This window comes from Ailuropoda melanoleuca, chromosome 13, assembly GCF_002007445.2.
Source record: "Ailuropoda melanoleuca isolate Jingjing chromosome 13, ASM200744v2, whole genome shotgun sequence".
Taxonomy (NCBI): domain Eukaryota; kingdom Metazoa; phylum Chordata; class Mammalia; order Carnivora; family Ursidae; genus Ailuropoda; species Ailuropoda melanoleuca.
This window is the reverse complement of record NC_048230.1, coordinates 69,057,346-69,075,730: the sequence shown is the minus strand read 5'-3', so window position 1 is coordinate 69,075,730 and position 18,385 is coordinate 69,057,346. Positions and strand designations below refer to the sequence as shown.

The 18,385-nt window shown below is 36.0% G+C and overlaps 1 protein-coding gene across 3 annotated transcripts in view; it reads left to right on the top strand.

The window, feature by feature from the left end:
• ITCH (itchy E3 ubiquitin protein ligase) overlaps positions 1–18,385 on the top strand; it is a 126,787-nt gene that overhangs the window by 96,372 nt on the left and 12,030 nt on the right. For all 3 annotated transcript variants that reach the window (XM_034641270.1, XM_019796585.2, XM_034641271.1), the window contains 7 exons: positions 3,428–3,556; positions 9,898–9,970; positions 10,801–10,872; positions 13,801–13,889; positions 15,711–15,870; positions 16,108–16,241; positions 16,559–16,699. In XM_034641270.1, the coding sequence (XP_034497161.1) occupies positions 3,428–3,556; positions 9,898–9,970; positions 10,801–10,872; positions 13,801–13,889; positions 15,711–15,870; positions 16,108–16,241; positions 16,559–16,699 (798 nt within the window). The remainder of the gene's footprint in view (positions 1–3,427; positions 3,557–9,897; positions 9,971–10,800; positions 10,873–13,800; positions 13,890–15,710; positions 15,871–16,107; positions 16,242–16,558; positions 16,700–18,385) is intronic.

Below are 18,385 nucleotides of genomic sequence, written 5' to 3'. Positions count from 1 at the left end.
TTTTTCCTTTCCTTTCCTTTCCTTTCTTTGAGAGAGTACAAGCAAGGGGAGCAGCAGAAGGAAAGGGAGAAGCAGGCTCCCCACTGAGCAGGGAGCCCAATGTGGGACTCTTATCCCAGGACCCCGGGATCAGGACCTGAGCCAAAGGCAAACACTAAGCATCTGAGCCACCCAGACACCCCTACTTGCTTTTCTTTGTAGCATTATGTAATAATATTTGTATTAGTTTGCTAGAGCTGCCTTAATAAATTACTACAAATTGAGTGGCTTAAACAATAGAAATTGTCTCATCCTTCAGGAGGTTCAGGAGGCTAGAAGTCCAGAATCAAGGTACAGGCAGGGCTTTGCTCCCTTGGAAGGCACTAGAAGGATTTGTTCCAGGCCCCTCTCTTACCTTCTGGTAGTTTGGTTTATGGCAGCATAACTGCAGTCTTCTCATAGCATTCTTCAGGTCTGTATGTCTCAAGTGTCCAAATTCCCCCTTTTTATAAGGACACTAGCCACATTAGATTAAGGGCTTACTGTACTCCGATATGATCTCATCTTAACTAATTATGTCTGCAATGACCCTATTTCCAAATAAGGTCACATTCTGAGCTGCTGATAGTTAGCTCACACAATTCAGCCCGTAATAAAATCTAATACTATGCATCTATCAGACCACCAGAGGGTTCCATTCTGCACGGAATTTGGCAAGGTGTAAAGTCAGAGAGCAGTCTCCATAAGAATGCCTTCACTTCAGACATCCACCACAAACTGGGAGATCCCCAAAATTGCTCTCACTTCAGACCAACTGGGTATGGATTCAGGGATTCCCACAACCACTTTCAGGTTTGATAACTCACTTGAGAGACTGAACTCACTGAAGCTTGTTATACTAACAGCTAAATTTATCATAGGGAAAGGATACAAATTACAAGCAACAGAAGGAAGAGAGACTGGACAGAATGTGAGAAGGTTCTAAATACCCAGAATTGATGTGGGAGAGAATATGTGGAGTATTGCCAGCCAGGGAATCTCACTTGAGTCTCTTATATCCAGAGTTTTTATTGGGGCTCCATCATGTACCACCTGCATAGCTAACCTTTAGTCTCCAGCCCTGTCCCAGAGTTTGAGCTAACATCTTCAGTTTCTAGTAACTCCAGAAGTTGGAATTGATGTGAGGTATCCCAAAGCTTCCATCAGAAATCACATTGTTGACTGGCTGGTGTTCAAAGTTCCCGAGCAAATAGAGATACTCCTGACATGCAGGACATTCCAGAGGCCTAAAGATCACCTCCCAGTAGCAGAGGGCAGAGGCCAGACCTCTCTTTTGGTATGATTAATTCTTCACACATCCCTTGACTGAAAGTTAAGAATCTTTGTTCTAATAATATGCTTTAAATTTAAAATCTGTTTTTGGATATTCACATCACATTTTTTATGTTGTTATAATATTTAACTTAAATATATTCAGTTTCCCAAAAAGGAAGAAGAATTTCAAAGGTAACATTTTAAATTGTTCTGTAAAATCCTGTCTTGAAGGACAGAATAGACCATGTCACCTTTCTGTAATTTGCTACCATTTTTTGTTCCCCCTTAGACTTTTAAAGTGTCGGAGCTAAAGTGAGAATCAAATTTTAATAAATAGTACAAATGACCCAGTTCTATCAAGTTTGTGTTGTTTTCATGACAACGGTTTGTTACTGAGCTCATCTGGAAAATAAAATTATAACAAATAAGTGTTAACTTTAAAAAATTTTTGGTTATCTATTTTATCTGACATTTCTGTTCAGCTCCATGAATAAAGCTAAATGTTCTTAACCTTTCGACATAGTTTACAAAATACTGTTCTAGACAATGGTTCTCAGCCTTTTGTTCTTCTGAAGTACACTGGAGGAAAATGACAATCCTGTCAGCAACAGTGGCTCTCTAAACCCAGTCAGTTTAAATGCTTCCAAACCCCTCCTCCCTTTCTTCGTTTCTGATGCGAACTTGGACATTTCCTTTCTCTCTCTCTCTCTCTCTCTTTCTCTCTCTCTCTCTCTCTCTCACACACACACACACACACACTCTCTCTCTCTCAATAACCCACCAGGTGAGAAAATTTGAAGCTGTAGAATAGAGGCAAACAAACTGGCAAATATGGGTTAAACTTGGAACACTTATTATACCTAGCTAGTTAAAAAGATTAGTTGCCATTATGACAGAATACACAAACACAAACTACAAAGGAGGTATTCAGTAATTTCCTACCCATTCCAGTGGAATATTTTAAAATGTAAAAATTTCTTAGGTTCACAAGTAAGCAGTTTTGAATATTTATGCTTATGGCCCAATTATTTTAATATATAGCATAAAAATGCAGTATTGCCTTATAATCTAGTTCCTTTTTTTTTTTTTTAATCTAGTTCCTATTTTAAAACTCCTGTAGTATTTGCAGGGTGGAAAGTTGTTGCCAGACACACAAGCTGAAACACTTGACAAATACTGTGCTAGGAGTATGAAGGAAGTACTTTGAGAGACTCAAGGAGAATGATCAATATATAGTAGGGGGAATTCTAATAGTTAACAACTTGAGGGCTTACTGTGTGTGAAGTTTTTTTACTTATATTGTCTCACTTATTCCTCTTAAAGTCTTACTATATATACATTCTTAACAAACTGAAGCTAAGAGATTAACCAAAGTCTAAAGATAGGTATTAAGGAAGTGGTTGGAAATACTTCAGAAAGAATAGGTGAGTTTCCTCAGCAGGAATATGATCTTCTGGACAACGGGAAAAGGCTTCACTTGGAGGTATGACAGATCATGTCTTGTTTAGGGAAATGGTGAGTAGCACTACACTGTGAAATCACAGGGTTCACGGAAGGGAGTTGGAGTTAGAGTGCAGGGTTCAATCTGAAAGGGAACACCGAGGGCAGAGTAAGTGCCCGGTGTTGAGTCCAGGTCTTACGATTGGTAGTGTGAATAGTGGATATCCTTTTAAGGAGAGCACTAATTGTGATCAGATCTCTGTTTTAGTACTGTCAGCTATGAAATGAGTGTAGGACCAGAGTGAGACTAGAGGCAGGAAAACCAGTTTGGTGGCCATTACGAAACTTTAGAAGAGATGAATGATGCCAGGGTAAGGATGTTCTTGGGGATTGAAAACAGTGGTGAATATGAAGGCTTCTAAGGCAGAGTGGGCAGAACTTGGTTACCAAAAGCTGTTTAGATGGGTTATTAGATGGGGTTTATAGGCCAGGTAGGTAGAAACTGAGTAATGGTTCCATGAACTTATTGACATGTTTAACATGCTTGTAGGATATCTATAGAGAGGTCTAGCAAACAACAGGAAACACTGGACTAAATGAGCTAAATGATGCTGCATTTATGGGTAATTTTTATTTTGTGTACTTGGGAAACAGCTCAGCATTTTTTATTTGTATTTTTTCCTACGTTTTGTAGTCAGTTAAATGAAAAACCTTTACCTGAAGGCTGGGAAATGAGATTCACAGTCGATGGAATTCCATATTTTGTGGACCACAATAGAAGAACAACTACCTATATTGATCCCCGCACTGGAAAATCTGCCCTGTAAGTTTCTAAACATTGTAGATTAGAAGTAAAACTGATTCCTAAGATTTTGTTACAAAGATCTGAATTAGCAAGGAGTACAGTTCTTACTGTTTCTTGAGTTGGGTTGCCCAAAGGTCATTCATTGTTCACTAAATATTTTGTGTCTTTATTACCCTGTTTATTTATCACCATTTTTTCTCCTGGAGACCTTTTGTGTGTGTTATCTATTCACACAGCACTAAAAAGTTATTTAGAAATTACCAGTACAGTACTGCTCACCAATTAATTAATCCCTGATTCCTGATGCCTGCTTTCTTTCAATTCTCCTATTACTTTGTTTTTCTTCTCCATTTTTGAAAAGTAACTTTGTGTTTTGTTTAAGGTGTTTTTTTGTGGCAAAATACATATAGTAGAGTTTATTGTTTTAACCATTTTATGTGTACAATTCAGTGGCATTAAGTACATTCACTTTGTTGTGCAACCATCAACACCGTCCATCTCCAGAACATTTTTATCTTCCCATACTGAAACTCTGTGCCTATTAAACGATAACTTTCCTGCCCCCTTCTTCCCTTAGCTCCTGATAATGGTTATACTTCCTGTCTCTATGAATTTGACTACTCGTGTAAATGGAATCGTATGGTATTTGTGCTTGTGACTGGTTTATTTCACTTAGCATTATATCTCCAAGGTTCATCTCTGTTACCACGTGTATCAAAATTTCAGTCCTTTTTAATGCAGAATAATACTTTAGTGTATGTATATACCATATTTTATTTATACATGTGTTCATGGACTTTTAGGTTGTTTCAGACATCTTTTGACTATTGTGAATAATGCAGCTGTGAATTTGAGTGTACAGATACCTGAGTTTTTGTTTTCACTTCTTTTGTGTGTATACTCAGAAGTGGAATTGCTCGGTCAGTGATAATTCTGTGTTTTTTTGAGGCACTTAAGAATGTTTTCCATAGTGGTATACCATTTTACATTGCCACCAAAAATGTACACAGGCTCCAGTTTTTCCACATTAGCGGTTGTTGTTTTCTGTTTGTTTTTTAAAAATGTCAACCTGATGGGTATGAAATGATATCTCATGGTTTTTATTTGTATTTCTCTAGTGATTCATTATTTTGAGCATCTTTTCATGTGCTAATTGACCAGTTACTTGTATATCTTCCTTGAAAAAATGTCTGTTCAGCTTCTTTGCCCATCTTTGAATCTGGTTGTTTGGTTTTTATTGTTGAATTTTAGAAGTTCTTTATATTCTGGATGTTAATCCCTTATCAGATACATCATTTGCAAATGTTTTTTTCCTGTTCTGGACATTGACCTGAGTTTTACAGCTTTAGCTCTTAGGTGTAGGTTTTGGGTCTATTTTTAGTTAATTTTTGTAAATGATATTAGAATAAGGTCTAATTTCCTTTTTTATGCAAGCAGAGATCCAGTTTTCCAAGCACCATTTGTTGAAAAGACTGTCGAATGGTCTTGGCACCCTTGTCAAAAATCTTTTGACCATATATGTGCAAAGGTTTATTTCTGGAGTTTCTATTTCATTCGCCATTATGTCTGCCTGTATTCTAGCTCCACACTGTTTTCATTACTGTAGGTTTTACTGAATTTTGAACTCAGGAAATGTGAGTTCTCCAAGTTCTTTTTTTTTTTTTTTTTTTTTTTTTTTTTTTGAGATTGCTTTGGCTTTTTAGGGTCCCTGAGATTTCGTGATTTTTAGGATAGAATTTTCTATTGCTGCAAAAAAATGTCATTAGGATTTTCATAGGGGTTGCATTGAATTTGTAGTTCTCTTTGGTTTGTTTGGACATCTTAACAATATTACATCTTTTAAGCCATGAACGTAGGGTGTCTTTACATTTATTTGTCTTCTTTAATTTCTTTCAGCAATGTTTTGTAGTACCCTCTTGATATAGTTAATTCCTAAGTTTTTTTAATGCTATTTGTAAAATGGAATTGTTTTCTTAATTTTTTTTTCAGATTATTGATTGTTAGTGTATAAAAATGCGACTGATTTTTGTGTTGTTTTATGTCCTACTTTGCTGAATGTACTTCTTCTAATAATTCTTTGGAATCTTTAGGATTTTCTAAATATGAGGTTATTTAATCCTCAAACAAAGATAATTTTTACTTCTTCCTTTCCAATTTGGATGTCTTTTGTTTCTTTTTCTTGCCTAATTGCCCTGGCTAGAACTTCTAATATGTTGAATAGAAGGGAAAGCAGGCATCCTTGCCTTGTTCCTGATCTTTGAAGGAAAGCTTTCATTTTTCACCATTGAGTATGTCAGCGTGGGATTTTCATAAGTGGCTCTTATATTGAGGAAGTTTCCTTCTAGTCCTCATTTATTGAGGTTTTTTTTGTTTTGTTTTGTTTTTTTAACCATAAAAGGATGTTAAACTTTGTCGATGCCTTTTTTTTTTTTTTTTTTGCCTCAGTTGAGATGATCTTCTGGGGGTTTTTTGCCTTTGTTATTGATGTGTGGTGTATAGGATTGACATTTCGTATGTTGAACAGGCCTTGCATTCCAAGAGTAAATCCCACTTGGTGAAAAGGATTAAGATATTAATCCTTTTAATATACTGCTGAATTCAATTTGCTAATATTCTGTTGTGGACTCATGTCAGTTCATAAGAAATATTGGTCAGTAGTTTTCTTGTAGTGTCTCTGGCTTTGGTATCAGGGCAACGTTTATCTCTTGTTACCTCGTGACTCTTGATCTTGGGATTGTGAGTTCAAGCCCCACGTTGGATGTAGAAATTACTTAAAAATAAAATCTTAAAAAACTTTCATGTGTAAAGCAGAAACTAGAAATTCAGGCCACTTAGGTTTTAATGAAATGAAAAATTATTTAAATATGGCTGTTTACCCCAGTGATACAAATGTAGTGATCTCAAGGGGCACCTGCACTCCAGTATTCATAGCAGCAATGTCCACAGTAGCCCAACTATGGAAAGCACAGATGTCCATCAACAGATGAATGTATAAAAAGATCTGGTGTGTGTATATACACACACAGACACAGACACACACACACTGGAATATTACTCAGCCATCAAAAAATGAAATCTTGCCATTTGTGAGGATGTAGATGGAACTAGAGGGTATCATGCTTAGTGAAATAAGTCAGTCAGAGAAAGATAATTATCGTATAATCTCATTTATGTGTGGAATTTAAGAAACAAAACAGAATCATAGGGGAAGAGAGGAAAAAATAAAACAAGACAATCAGAGAGGTAGACAAACCGTAAGAGACTGTTAATCATAGGAAACAAACTGAGGGTTGCTTGAGGGGAGGGAGGTAGAAGGATGGGGTAACTGGGTGATGGACATTGGGGAGGGTATGTGTTGTAATGAGCGCTGGGTATTATATAAGGCTGAGGTATCACTGACGTCTACCTAAGAAACCAATAATATATGTTAATTGAATTTAAATTTAAAAAATGAAAAAATATTTAAATATGTAAATAAATAGTAGATACTTTAGTATCATTCATTTTTAGTTTCAGTTAAGTTTGGGTACATAAAACAGAAAACCATAAAACCACAATGGTTCATTTATGACAGAACTATGTTTCTTTCCATCATTAAGCACGCTACCAATAATCCATGGCTCAGTGAAGTCATGAAAAATTAGGAAACATTGTATTTAATGATAATAAAAATGCACCATATCACAGTTTGTGGGATTTAGCAAAAACAGTCCTCAGGAAATTTTACTGCTCTATATAGGATTAGATTAGAAAATAAGAAAGGTATAAAATCAGTGATCGCTGCTTTCACCTTAGTCTAGAAAATTATTAAACCCCAAATAAGCACAAAAAAGGAAATAAACATAAAAGCAGATATTAACAAAATGAAAATGAAACTTATTATAAAGAACTCAGAGCTAGGATCTTGGAAAAGATTAATAATATTGATAACCCCTAGTAAACCTGAGGGGAAAAAGAGAAAACACAAATTAATATGAAAGTGAAAAGAAGGACATCACTACATATCGTACATACATTGAAAGATAACAGAGTATATATACTTGAACAACTTTATGCCAAGAATATATATATATATATTTATTTATTTATTTATTTATTTATTTATTTTTAAAGAGCGGGAGAGAAGGGAGGGAAGAGGAGGGGCAGAGGGAAAGGGAAAGAGAATCTTAAGCTAAGCGTGGAGCCCTATCTCAAGACCCTGAGATCAGGACCTGAGCCAAAATCAAGTGTCAGTTAACCAACTGAGCCATCCAAGTGCCCCAAGAAGTTTGATATTTTAGATCAAATTGACAAATTCCTTGAAACAGATACAAATTACCAAAATGAACACAAGAAATAGTAAATCTATGGAGTGCCTGGGTGGCTCAGTCGTTAAGCGTCTGCCTTCAGCTCAGGGCGTGATCCCGGCGTTCTGGTATCAAGCCGCATGTCAGGCTCCTACACTGGGAGCCTGCTTCTTCCTCTCCCACTCCCCCTGCTTGTGTTCCCTCTCTCGCTGGCTGTCTCTCTCTCTGTCAAATAAAAAGATAAAACCTTAAAAAAAAAAAAGTTTTAAAAAAAAATAGTAAATCTAAATAACCCTATATCTAGTAAAGAAATTGAATTCATAATTAAACAATTTCCCACAAAGAAAATTCTGGCCTAGATGGCTTCCACTGGTATAATTTTATCAGAACTGTTAAGTAATAATATCAATCCTATTCAAATTCTTTCATAAAATACAAGTGGTGGGACTACTTCCCAGCTCATTTTATGAGGCTCCTGTAAGTCCTAATGCCAAAATCAGACAAGACTAGTGTAAGAAAATTCTTGACTAATATTTCTATGAACATAGGTATAAAAATCTTTAACAAAATAATGGCAAATTAAATCCAGTTAGTATACAAAAGTATATTACACTATCATCATGTCAATTTTATCCCAGGATAGCAAGATTGGTTTAATACACAAAAATCAATCAATGTAATTCACTACATTAACTAATATTAAAGGACAAAAATCATCTTTTCAAAAAAGCACTTGACAAAATAAAATGCCAGTTTATGATAAACTCTCAGCTGCCTTGGAAAGTTTCTTACCTCATCTTAATAATGAAATACCTCTTAAGAGCAAGAATAAGGTGAGGATATTTACTCTCACTACTTCATCCACCATTGTATTAGTAGTCCTATGAAATAAGAGAAAGAAATAGCGTAGATTGGAAAGAAAGAAATAAAACTATTTTTTTTTCATACAGATAGCATAGTTGTGTACATAGGAAAATGCTAAGGAATCTAGAAAAATACTGGAACTAGTAAGTGAATTTAATAGTGCCACTGGTTACAAAGTCAGAAGACAAAATCAGTTGTATTCTTTTCTTTTCTCTTTTTTCTTTTCTTTTCGACTTTAAGTAATTTCTACGCCCAATGCAGGGCCCGAGCCCACAACCCCAAGATCAAGAGTCATATGCTCTACTGACTGAGACAGCCAGGCGCCCCTAAAATCAATTGTATTTCTACAATGAACATTTAGAAAATGAATTTAAAGGAAGTCCAGGGTGGGGCACCAGAGTGGCTTAGACGGTTAAGCGGCTGCCTTCGGCTCAGGTCATGGCCCCAAGGTTCTGGGATCAGCCCCACATCATGCTCCTTGCTCCCCTGCCTGCCACTCCCCCTGCTTGTGCTTGCTTTCTCCCACCGGCTCTCTGTGTCCAATAAATAAAATCTTAAGAAAAAAAAAAAAAGTCCAGGGCTTGCTTGGAAGCCCCAAGGTGTGATCAGTGATCTAGGCTTTTTCTTTCTGTTTTACCCTTTTTTCAAGGTTACCTCATAGTGTGTGATAGCTGCTGAAACTTCAGCTGTCAATCCACTCTAGGCTGGAATATGGAGGAACAACTAATTAGAAAGAGAAAAAAATCCTTCTCTAGCTATCTTCACTCTCAAAAGAGCCTTCATGGAAGTTCTATACATTTACAGCTCATTAGCCATTGTTAAGTTGCACAACCACGCTGGGAAATGTAATATTTGTTCTAGGTAGCAGTCTGCCCAGGTAGGTATCAGAAATCTGATTTGAGGACAAAGGAAAGAATGGATTTGGAGATAGGCAGCATTCCCAGATAGAACTTCCTTTACCTAGTCTTGTTAGATTTTGCTATATATAAAAGAAAATCGCACAACAATGCCTTTAAAAAGATCTCACTTCCTGTCTCTTTAAACTAGTCCTGGGAAATTTTTTTTTAAAAGGTGGTGTTTAGGAGTATGCTATCCTACAGTATTTTTATGTTTGACTGAGTACTGAAGGGGGTGTGGTATTTTGCTTTCCTTCTATATATTATGAGCTGTTATATATGTCATATGACATATACAATATGTCCTCCTCAGAGACAATGGACCACAGATAGCCTACGTTCGGGACTTCAAGGCAAAAGTTCAGTATTTCCGGTTCTGGTGTCAGGTGAGTATTAGGACTTTTTTCTCTACTCCCTTTTCTTTGTTATGTTGCTTATATTACACAGTGGTTGTGAAAATAAGCCATAGAAAAACAGGTAAAATGGGAGGCATAGGAATCTCTTTTTTCTATTTTTAGGGCAAAGAAAAAGATTTATCAGTTAGATCATTTGTGGCTTCTGTAGTCCAGAAAAATAAATTTGAAACAGTTTGAATAAAAAAAATTGCTACTCTCCTTTCAGTACCCATAATTCTAAGATAGCAAAAATCTTCAAACAAATGAGTTAAGACATTTTCTGATGTATAGATTGTAACCAATCCCTTTCATATCTAACATTTGCTAGAAATGACTTCGATATATAACTATATATATATAGTTACATTCTGAGTATTCTTCCCAGATGTGATCAGTTATTTCTGATACGTATTTTCTGAATTAATGATTTATGGGTTCTAAATAAAATTAATGTATTAATCAAAGTGTTACTATGATGAATATTTTTAAACTTCAAACTCATGTAATTAACTGAGCCCAGGCAAGCAAGAGTAATCTAAGTTAGCTTTTTGAAAATAAAACTTAAAATTTATTTGACTCATTAAGTAAGCACTGCATATGAGATCTTTTTTTTTGGTTTTTTTTGGTTTTCTTCTGTTACATACCAAATGATCTGTAATTAGCATGAATGATCACAAATGCATGGTTAAACATAGAAATAAATTCATATTTATGGTCTACTTGTTTCTCTAAGCAAAGATAAAAGTAAATATAATTTCACTCTTTTGGTTTCTCAATAGGCTATTTTAATAGAGTTGACTTAAGTCATTCTTATGTTTCAGCAACTGGCCATGCCACAGCACATAAAGATTACCGTGACAAGAAAGACATTGTTTGAAGATTCCTTTCAGCAGGTACTGTCTTAACCACCTCATAGTTTGCCCCAACGCTGCCTGCTCAGAACCACTTTTGGTTCCATGTCTAAGCAGTTTTGGGCTTTTTGTGTTGGAGGTCTTAAGTATTGCCAGCTGCATTAGTACTTACAATTTAGGAACATGTAGATAGTTTTGTGTGTGTATATGTCTTGTGCTTTTGAAATGTCAGAGTAATTTAAAGTAATTGGTGAGTTTCAGGTTTTCATTTCTAAGCTAAGTGTTCAGTTTGAAATAGATATTTGAGTAAAAAAGTAGGTTTTTGGTAGACAGAAGTCTGGAAATATCTGTATGAACATTATTGGTTGGGTAGAAAGGAGGAGGGGATGACTTTGCTTTTATAGGTGTGTGTTACTTGCATTTTTACAGTAAGCATTTGTTACTCATAATTTTTTCAAAATTTTTTTTTGTGTAGGAAAGAAATTGGTCATTGGTTACGATACCAAAATAAAAAAAGATAATTTTTTCAGAAGTAGTCAACAAATTTTACTGTCCTCAGAACCCAAGTTAATTTACACTTTTATTTTTCAACTTAACCAACTGCAAATAAATGTTAAGTGAATTGGATGCAGAGAAGATTAAAATAGCCTCGAAAAACTGTCTTAAAACGAAAACATCCTGGGGCGCCTGGGTGGTGCAGTCGTTAAGCGTCTGCCTTTGGCTCTGGGATCGAGTCCCACATCGGGCTCTTCCGCTGGGAGCCTGCTTCTTCCTCTCCTACTCCCCCTGTTGTGTTCCCTCTCTTGCTGGCTGGCTCTCTGTCACATAAATAAATAAAATCTTAAAAAATAAAAAAAACGAAAACATCTACTTAGTCCTTATTTTATGGCCAGATATGGACATATTTTTTTATTTTCAAGCCCCTGTGATAATTGTGGTAGCTAAAGCTTCAAAAGGAATGCAAAGGGAAAAGAGATTTTCTGAGATGGTTGGGAGGTCCTCTGACTTAGCTGGCTATTTGCTTTCAGAAACAGTTATGTGCATTTCCTAATGGAACCTCAGTAATTAGCATTGAAGAGAAAAGCCAGTTGGCATCCTGCTAAGTAGGAGCAGACAGCTTTTTAGCAGCAGAACTTGACTAAGGCTATTTAGAGAATTATGAGTTATTGCCTTGATCTGATGGATATCGCCAAGGCCATTCCCAACTCTAGTCATTACCTGCTTCTAATTTTCATATTCATAACTATTGTGTAGTCAATCTCTGGTAGGCCAGTTTCTTGGAACATAACTTGCTATTGCATTGCCGAAAGGTGCAAAACATGATTAAATATCCCTTTATTTTTTGTCTTTTGAAACCTAAAGACTTTTGCAGAGTGACAGACCAGATGGTACTAAAACAGTTGTTTAAAATTGTCACCCTAGATTTGATATCCATCAAGTAAATGTGAAACCAGAACTTAAGAGAAAAATTTGATTGCTTTGGAAGAGTGACAAATCTGATAGCAAAATTAGCATCCAGTTTTCTTCCTAAGTGGTGGATAAAGTTGTTTGGGGTAGTAAGTGTTTTTGCTTATTGGGGAAATTGCAGGAGAAAAAAATGTTTTTAAATATTAGACGTTTATTAAAGGGTACTATTTAAAAATATTTTTTCCAGGAAACAGCAACTCCTAAAGTATCAGACACACAGGGCAAAAGAACCACCAGAATTTCCAAGGGGGAACATTCTCAGGTTTGGGGGAATAGCAAGAGAGATCAGAAATAGCCCTAGGTTTTGGGGAGCAGCCCTAGGGACAAGGAATAGCCAGAGGGAGCAAGAAACAAACAAACCAACAAAAACAAATGTTTTAACCCTTAATTATCTGTCCTTTGCATCGCTATATAGCTAGCCTAGAGTATTTGTAGAATATTTGTCATAAGCATTGAATTTTTTTGCTATATCTGGGATTTTTTTTAGTGGGATATGAATTCATGAAAGTGATGTATTTATTTTGTGGAAACTGAGCCCTGGCATAAGCAGGTTACTTACTGGGCTTCTGTGGATATTTAACGTGAGAATTCATTCTAATTTCATAAAACAGAGGCATTAAGTCCACTTCTCTTTGTCCAGGCCCTGTCACCTTTTTTTCCTAAGAGTTATTAATATTTGTAATGTTCTTTGATCCAGTTTTAGGCAAGTAATTAGATAGTTTTACAAAGGAAAAACCCAAATCATCTATTCATTATATTTCGGTAATGGTGCTGTCCTTCAAATATGAAGATGATCTTATTAACCACTGTAGTAGGACACAAAATTTGAGTATTTTTCCAGGTATTTATAGGTTTCCACTGAAAATGAGTTTCCAAAATTAACTATATTCTCTGTGCAGCCCCTGGTTTTCATTTCCAGGATAGCTAAATGCTGTTACGTGTACTTTTGGCTGTAAAACAAACCCAGACATAACTAAACCACAGCCCTTCACCACCCATATGAACTAACAAAGGACCATGCCCACAGTTACTCTTCTTTAAGCAAGTGACAGAAGCAACTTGATAAGTCAAAAGTAAGATTATTTAGGGGCGCCTGGGTGGCGCAGTCCTTAAGCGTCTGCCTTTGGCTCAGGGCGTGATCCCAGAGTCCTGGGATCTCCTCTGCTGGGAGCCTGCTTCCTCCTCTCCACTCCGCCTGCTTGTGTTCCCTCTCTCACTGGCTGTCTCTCTCTGTCAAATAAATAAATAAAATCTTTACTTTTAAATAATAAGTAAAGTATGTATCTGTAGAGTATATTAAAATATAGATGTGTATAATACATATAAAATATTATAAAACTTCAGTGTATTTTCTGTATGTATGTTGCTAACTAGATCACGAACACCATTCTATGTGATGGGAAACTCAAGTTACTTATAATGAAGAATATCTCAGACCTGAAAGTGGTAGAATGATGTTTCAGTAATTGCTTTTACCAATTCTTTTACTTTATTATTTTGTAGATAATGAGCTTCAATCCCCAAGATCTGCGAAGACGTTTGTGGGTGATTTTTCCAGGAGAAGAAGGTTTAGATTATGGAGGTGTAGCAAGGTAGTGATAATATGAATACTCAGAACTTAGTTCCTTTCTTCCAAAGGTATCATTCACTTTGCTTGCAAGTATTTTCTCAATCTTATATTTCAGGAAAATGAATGTAGCAAATTATTGTACCTTTTTTCTGCAGCTACAGAAGTTCAGCAAACACTAATTCATCACTTTCTGTCTAAGGGACTGCTAGTTTATTTCCCCAACATTACTCATTTTAATCCTCAGGATAACCCTTGTGAGATAGAATTTTATAGGTAATAATGAGGTTTAGAGACTAACCTACACCACATAACTAAGATGTAGAGCCAGGATGCAAGCTTTGTATCATTAAACCAGAAGCCCATGTTCAGTCTACCACCTCTTTTTTGTTCCACAGAGTGAGCATACAAGGCCCTGTACTGATCAGGTTATTTTCCCCATCTCAGATTACTGATACAGATAACAGCCACTCAATTCCCAACTGAGATTAACATATCTGTATTAAGAATTCAGAGGCCTGTGTAAAATAGGAGTTGAAATTTTAAATTCTGCGTTCTTAATATTGGAACTTCTAATCAAACCCTAGAAGACAAACTCAAGAAATTCCTTTGCTTATTCCATAACAATATAGCACATCCCGTTAAATATTTGAATAGCAGTGGCAGTGTGGAAAGCAAGGACTTTGGAGTCAGGACTGGATTTTGAATCCTTTTTCTGCACTTAGCAGTACAACCTGGGGCAAATATCTTCCTTCTGTTTAAAAAAAAAAAAAAACAACAGTCATATCTAGTTTTCTAGGATTATTGTGAAGAGTACAAGTAGTGTTTATAGTAATGTTCTTTGATCCAGTTTTAGGCAAGTAATTAGATAGTTTTACAAAGGAAAAACCCACATCATCATGTGACCTAGTTCAGATCCTCCATTTTTGCTCACTAAATAATGGCTACATTTTCGTAGTTCTTATTTATGTTATGTATTAAAGTTCACATTTCAAAATATATGACGTAACCACTGGTAAATAATAAATATGAATAGAAACATTGAATTTTGTGTAAGTTAAAGGTAATTCAGAAGGAGGGCAATCATTTATTCTTAATTAGAAAATCAAATAGTATGAATAAGTATAAGCAGCATTACCACCAGAGACCGTGAACTCACAGGAAAAGAAATCTCAGACACAGGTGGTATCACCTGTATTGCCCCAGATCCATTCTGACTACTGTTCTATCAGGCCCACCCATGTTATATAGTAATTATAATCTTATGTTAATATTCATATTTTCACAACAGTTGAGTTAGAGCTCCTCAGTGCATTTTTCTAATGAATGAGTGGCTTCAATTAAGTGTTTTATTGTCTTTGTGAAATTGGGAGTTTTTTCATATTTACCTTAAAATTTAGACAGCAGTGGCATTTGATGAGGATTGCTGTGAGGTTTAGTAACAGATGGAGTAATATTAGGCTTCTTTCAGCTTCTCTAACTACATGGGTTAATAGTGAATTTTAAACTTGCCTCTATAGAGTATTTCATTGATTCTAAGACTAACATTTTAACATCTCTGACATTGGGATATGTATCACAATTATAATGAGAAAATTTTTTAGTGGGTCATCAAATAATGGTGTCTTTAAGTCCATGATGTCTTAGATTCTTTGAAATATAATACGCAGTGTGTAAATATCATCTCTGTAAACTAGATGTCTATTTGAACGGAAACAGTTAAAAATCAACATGGGATTAGAAAACTGTCACCAGCTGAGGAGTGTAGATTCCTGAGAACTTTGTAGCACTACTCTTTGATTTGTTGGCATGGTTTTTTTCACCCTAAATTTTCTTTTAATTTCAGAGAGTGGTTCTTTCTTTTGTCACACGAGGTGTTGAACCCAATGTATTGCCTGTTTGAATATGCAGGGAAGGATAACTACTGCTTGCAGATTAATCCTGCTTCTTACATCAATCCAGATCACCTGAAATATTTTCGTTTTATTGGCAGGTTTATTGCCATGGTAAGTAGAGGTGGAGAACTGTGTTTACTTTGTTAATTCAACAGTACTAAAGCATTGTTTCTTCAACTTTCTCATTTGAAATTTTCTCACCACTAAGACATTTTTTAAGATTGGTTTGTTATCTTTGCCCTTTTCCCAAAAAGGTGTCATAATAGATGATGGGAGCTTTAAGGGAAGAATTCATCTAACATTCTATTATAAAATTATCATAAATGGTATTATTTTCTTCTCGTATAGGCTCTGTTCCATGGGAAATTCATAGACACAGGTTTTTCTTTGCCATTCTATAAGCGTATATTGAACAAACCAGTTGGACTCAAGGATTTAGAATCTATTGATCCAGAATTTTACAATTCTCTCATCTGGGTTAAGTAAGTTTGTTTCCATTTATCAAAATGTAGTCTTACATTGCTTTCATTATGGTGTTGGTAACTTATCCAGACTATAAACATGTAATTGGTTTATTGAATTTAAATATTAAATTTGTCTCATTTTCTAATATGATAGATTTTACAGAATACACCCAATATCTTAGGCAAAAATATGATGACTTCAGAGCATAATCTTTCCAGTTTTCTTATTATTTTGATGCTATAGTTTTATAGTAATTTTTGAAGAACACAGTCTTTTAAATACTTTTTGTATGGTTGAATTAGTATAACAAATAGTGTTAATTTCATTTGTGCAGAGAAAACAACATTGAGGAATGTGGTTTGGAAATGTACTTCTCTGTCGATAAAGAAATTTTAGGTGAAATCAAGAGTCATGATTTGAAACCTAATGGTGGCAATATTCTTGTGACAGAAGAAAATAAAGAGGAATATATCAGGTGAGAGAGAATGCTCCTTTTAACGTACTTCAGCCTTTCTATTGGGCGTATAGCACATTGATAATTGCCTAGTAATATTAGTGGACAGTATTTCAAAAGATAATGTTTGCCTTTTTACTAATCGTTATGAGAACTGATCGTGTATAACAAGGACATGATCGCTTTCTACCTTACGAGTGTGTTGAGAGAGGAACAAGGAAAGTGCTATGGGAAGTCAAGGGAGGCAGACATTATTTCTTCTAGTAGTAATCATGGAGCAAGTAGTTGATGATACTTAATTTAAGCTTTGAAGGTTGGGGAGGATTCAGTTTGCAGAAATGAGAACAAAAGTTATGAGCAGAGATATGAAGGCTGGAAAGCACCAGTCACAAATAGTAAATAGGGAAGTGTAGTGTGTGGTGGTGCCGTCAGGCAGCTCAGAGTTGAGATCCCATTCTGCCATGTCCCTCATTTCAGAGGCCAAGGAAAATGAGGAATCTTTAGATGATGTGGAGGCTAATAAGTTATAATAACCCTTAAGAGCAGTCAGAACTGTATCCAAGTGGTAGATAGAGAAGCCACATTACAAGAAATTAAGGACCAAATTCAGTAGACAATCTAAATTTCTTTTAACAAGTCTGGCAGCAGAACAAGGAGAAGGGAGAACAGATTCTTGTGGAGGCAGCAGGGTAGAGAGACGATCCTGCAGGTTAACTCAAACTAAATTTTACAAAGAATTAATCTAATGGGTACTGATAGATTTTATACACCCTTTTTTGGTGTATTTTCAGTTTAACCACAATTTGAAGATTATAAAGGGACAGAAAAGCATTTTGGTTATATAGAACTTTCACTTTTTCTCAAAAAGTGGGAGTTTTAAGAGTAGATATAGTGCTAGATATTCTTTCAAATACCAGTTCTGTAACCACTATGCCATGTAACATCAAGTCATTGGAAAGACATTGGAAAGAATCTCAGGGGGTTCCTGGGTGGCTCAGTCGGTTAAGTGTCTGCCTTTGGCTCAGATCATGATCCTGGGGTCCTGGAATCAAGCCCTGCATTGGGCTCCCTGCTCAGTGGGGAGTCTGTTCTCCCTCTCCTTCTCCCTGTTTTTTCTCTCTCGCTCGCTCTCTCAAATAAATAAAATCTTTTTTATTTTTTTATTTTTTTTTAAAGATTTTATTATTTATTTGACAGAGATAGAGACAGCTAGCGAGAGAGGGAACACAAGCAGGGGGAGTGGGAGAGGAAGAAGCAGGCTCATAGCAGAGGAGCCTGATGTGGGGCTCGATCCCATAACGCCGGGATCACACCCTGAGCCGAAGGCAGACGCTTAACCACTGTGCCACCCAGGCACCCCAATAAAATCTTTTTTAAAAGTCAAAGTTGAAATCTAGAATATTTAGTAGAGAATTTTCATTAAAAGTATTTTCATTCAGGGGGCGCCTGGGTGGCTCAGTCATGATCTCAGTGTTAGCCCCACTGCAGGCTCCTTGCTCAGCAGGGAGTCTCCTGGAGATTCTCTCTCTCTCCCTCAGTCCCTCCCCCCACCACACACTGTCTCACTGTCTTGCACACACGCGCGCTCTCTCTCTCTCTCAAATAAATAAATCTCCAAAACAGTATTTTCATTAAAAAAAAAATTGCAAGGGGGTATCTATAAGTTAAAAGCTTAAGAGACTTTTGCAATGTATGTACCCTGTTTAG